The 4080-nt window shown below is 52.6% G+C and overlaps 1 protein-coding gene across 1 annotated transcript; it reads left to right on the forward strand.

Moving 5' to 3' along the window:
* Positions 1–1576: 1576 nt before the first annotated feature.
* Positions 1577–3071, forward strand: LOC136485048 (uncharacterized). Its single transcript, XM_066481993.1, has one exon. It carries the CDS (start codon positions 1689–1691, stop codon positions 2715–2717), a length of 1029 nt encoding a protein of 342 aa, XP_066338090.1. The 5' UTR covers positions 1577–1688; the 3' UTR covers positions 2718–3071.
* Positions 3072–4080: the final 1009 nt, after the last annotated feature.

Here is a 4080-nt window from a genome sequence, read left to right on the forward strand (position 1 = left end):
CTTTGTGAGCCGTATTACTCCTTAGAGGCATCTGTAGATGCACACCGTCCTCTCTCAATGTGGATCTTGTGGGAAAGTTCTGTGTCCATGTTTGACAGGCAACAATGATGTTGCTACATCGTGTTCGTTCCAGAAGACGTTGTCTTTATAGTTCCACATGTGATTCGCACTTTGGTGGCTTCGCTTTGACATCAAAGTTTCTAAATAAACGAGGATGCAAAGGATTGCTACTACACAAGATCAAATTTTAGTCTTGACATCAAGAGTTTCTAAGTAAACTAGGATGCGAAGGATTACTAGTGCACATGATCAAAGCAAGTTTAAAGCAAGAACATAGAAGTTGGAAATTTAGTCTTTCTTGCTCGCTTAGTCTTTTTGCTCTTTGTTTTTTGCGTACCATATTTTTGAGGCTTTAAGTCAAAAAAGGCTCGTGTAAATTGACTCATGTAAATTCTTGAGTCTTTAGACTTGAAGCTTTACATGAGTTTTTAGACTTTTGAAGCCTAAAAAATATGGAACGCAGAAATCAAAGAGCAAAAAGACTAAGCGAGCAAGAATGACTAAACTTCCAACATCTATGTCATTACTTCAAACCTGCTTTAATCTTCAACCCTATGTTTTCCACTTTCAAATCACGGCCTGGAGGTTTTATGAGAAGTGTGCTAGCGCGCCAGAGGTGGAAGCTTTGGCCTGTATCAAAGGCTTACGCTGGGCACACCATTGGGGTTTCACTCAGTTAGTACTCGAGACGGATTGTGCTAGAATCAAGTCTGGAAGTGCTCTGTTCGGCTCGCTCAAACTTGGCTGAAAAATATTGTTCTGATTGAATTATTATGGAAGAAAAATACTGTTCCGAATGAAAAAACAAACCGAACAAACCGGTTTCTGGGTAAGCCGAACGAGGCCGTAGTGCCCCAAACAAATCGGAGGTTGGACCTATTATTGAAGAAGCGAGAGGCTGGATGCTTTTGATGCGGGAGTGCAACATCTCCCAAGTGAAGAGAGATGGTAATGGTATGGCGAATGCTTTAGCTTTATATGTTAGGAGGGCTTCGTTCGGCTGGCTGAAACCTTGGCTGAATTGGCTGAAAAATACTATCCTGGCTGAATTGTTGTGAGAGAAAAATATTATTTCAATTGAAAAAATAAAACTGAATAGTGTGGATTATAAGGTAAGCCGAACGAGACCAACGCCTAAACATTCTGCGGTCTGGTTGGGTCAAGCTCCTGCGTGTGCCTTGAACTCACTCAATGCCGATTGTAATTCTCCTATTTCTAGCTAATAAAGCTCTCTCTTCACTGCAAAAAAAAAACGCTAGAAAAATATAAATTCTAATTCTAAGTGAGTAAAAGGAACGCAGGGATTAAAAAAACTAGTTACTTGCCATTGCCAAATTGCCACCGGCTCCACCGGCCACCGCCACCCCTGCCCCACCATCCTCCGCGGGTCCCACCCACTTATTATATCATGGCAGCATTGGGAGGGCTTGCGTGGGGCCCACCTACCCATGTGCTCCCCTCTTAATGGCCTTCGTCTGCCTCGCGTACCCACCCATACAAAGCCGCGCGCTGCCACCTCCCCACCTTCCTCTCCCCTCCCCTTCCCCTTCCCCTTCCCCCACCTCGCAGGGAGCCGACGCAATCGGAGCAAGAAGACAGCGGCCGGCTCCTCCCACTCCCAGGCAGCAATGGACGCCGCCGAGGCGAGGAGGAGCAGCAGCGCGTCTTCCTCCGCGGAGTTCGAGTTCTGGCCACTCCACCCCAACCCCGCCGCCTCGCCCTCCTGCGCCGACGAGCTCTTCGCCGGCGGGGTGCTCCTCCCGCTCCCCGTTCTCCCACCGAAGCCGGCGTCCAGGAAAAGCAGCAGCGGCATCAGCCATGGTGTGCTCGTCGCGGAACCGGAGCCGCAGCTGGAGCCGGAGCTAGGGGAGGCGTCCCTTCTTGCGACCGTCGCGCCGCCTACGGCCTCGATCACATCCCCGGCGCCGCCCACCGCCTCAGGAGGAGGAGGGTCCAAGCGCTGGACCGACATCTTCTCCAAGAAGCCGGCGCCGGTGGCCGAGGAGAAGGATCGGGACAAGGAGAAGGAGAAGGAGAAGCGCAAGGACGGCGCCGGCAGCCGGAAACAGGGCGGCGGGCACTCTGGCGGCGTGGGCTCGGAGCTGAACATCAACATCTGGCCCTTCTCGCGGAGCCGCTCGGCCGGCGGCGGGCCCGGGTCCGGCTCGTCCAAGCCGCGGCCGCCCGCGAGGAAGGTGAGCAGCGCGCCGTGCTCGCGCAGCAACTCCCGCGGCGAGGCCGGCGGCGCCCCTCCGCTCCGGCGGTGGGCGGCGAGCCCGGGCCGCTCCGGCGGCGGCGTGCCGGTGGGCCGGTCCAGCCCGGTCTGGCAGATCCGGCGACCGGCGGCCAAGCCTGCGCCTGCGCCCGCCCCCGTCCCTGTCGCTTCAGCGTCAGAGCTGTTCACCGACAGGCGGGCGCCGCCGCCGCAGCAGCAGCACAAGGAGAAACCGGCCGGCGCTGCCAACAACGGCCGGAAGCCCGGCCTGGGCGGCGGCGTCCGGGGGCTCAACCTGAGCGTGAACTCGTGCATCGGGTACCGGCACCAGGTCAGCTGCCGGCGTGCCGACGTCGGCGCCGCCCGCGGCCCCGGCTCCGTTGTCGGCGGCGGCGGCGGGCTGTTCGGCATCAAGGGGCTCTTCTCGAAGAAGGTGCATTGAGCAGCCACTGTATTCGTATTCACCTTCGGGCTCCCTGATCACTCATGTAGTAACTCCTTTTTACCTTTTTTTTTTTAGTAGTACTTTTCTATTTAACTTTCTGGGTTATATAAATGGTATGATGTGTGTGTTTGCGAGGGAGGTTGTTAATGACATGTAAAAAAATGCATGGTTAGCCAGTAACCGGTTTTTGTAAGGCTAATGCTTGGTGATATCTACTGTAAAAAAGTTTAGCGACGTTAACCAGCTCTGCTTATGCTGTGAGCAAAGGCCATTGTACTCTGCACTGCAGACTGACTGTTCGCTTGAACTTATCAGTCGACTTATCAGCTACAGTATTTTTCTCTCATAACTAATCAGCTTCTGTCGATTTATCAGTCGGCTTTAATACCAGCCGAACATGAATAATATATGGATAAGATTCTACCTGAACAAATATTCCTCTTTAAGCATATGGATAATATATGATTGTGCCTCCACTGTACAAGTTATTTTTTTGGCCGGCATGTTTTTCTAGTGTGTGTAAAGACAATAGCGTAGTGCCTCCACTATTTTTGAACGAATGGACACTAATTTCTGGTGACACAGAGAACGTGTGAGCTCCTCTGAACCGTCAGTCAGTGTGGGAATGGAATGTGGCGTCAATCAGTGTGGGTTTTAAAAGGCAGTCTTGTGCCGCCACTTTTCTTTTTTCCATGTTTATTTATTAACAAGAAAATGGAACGATAATGATACAATTAAGATGTCTGGACGGACAGATGTCTTCCTCCGCTCACTCCGAGACGTCTCCCTCCGCTCACTCTTGCACGCGTCGCTTGCCCAGTGACCCTATCGGCTTGTCCCATCCGCACGCCCTAACGCTTGCTGCGCCGTTTCCTCCCTGTGTCGCTGTACCCACCCCCACCTACTCTGCCTCGCTGCCGCCGGTCCCCTGCAGCGCCGCGCCCTATCACCTGCGGCCTCCTCCGTGCCGCATTCCCCACCAGACCCAGTCTGCCTCAGCCGCCTCCACCACGTTGCCTCTTCGCCACGGCCGGCCCACTCACCGCGATCGCCTCCACCGAGCCGGCGAGCCTCTACGATAGATGCTCTAGCAAGCAGGCAAGGGGGACGAGATTCGTGTGACGTCGCGCCCGTCTGAAAGCTCTAGTTTTATTTTGGTGAATTGATAAAACCCTAAGTGCTAACCTAGTTTATCAAGTGATCATGAGATAGGTAGCACATTCCAAGTGGTAAAGCAAATAAAGATCATAACATGATGATGGTGATGCCATGGTGATGATCAAGTGCTTGGACTTGAAAAGAAGAAGGAGAAAAACAAAAGGCTCAAGGCAAAGGTATAAATAGTAGGAGCTATTTTGTT

This window comes from Miscanthus floridulus, chromosome 10, assembly GCF_019320115.1.
Source record: "Miscanthus floridulus cultivar M001 chromosome 10, ASM1932011v1, whole genome shotgun sequence".
NCBI lineage: Eukaryota > Viridiplantae > Streptophyta > Magnoliopsida > Poales > Poaceae > Miscanthus > Miscanthus floridulus.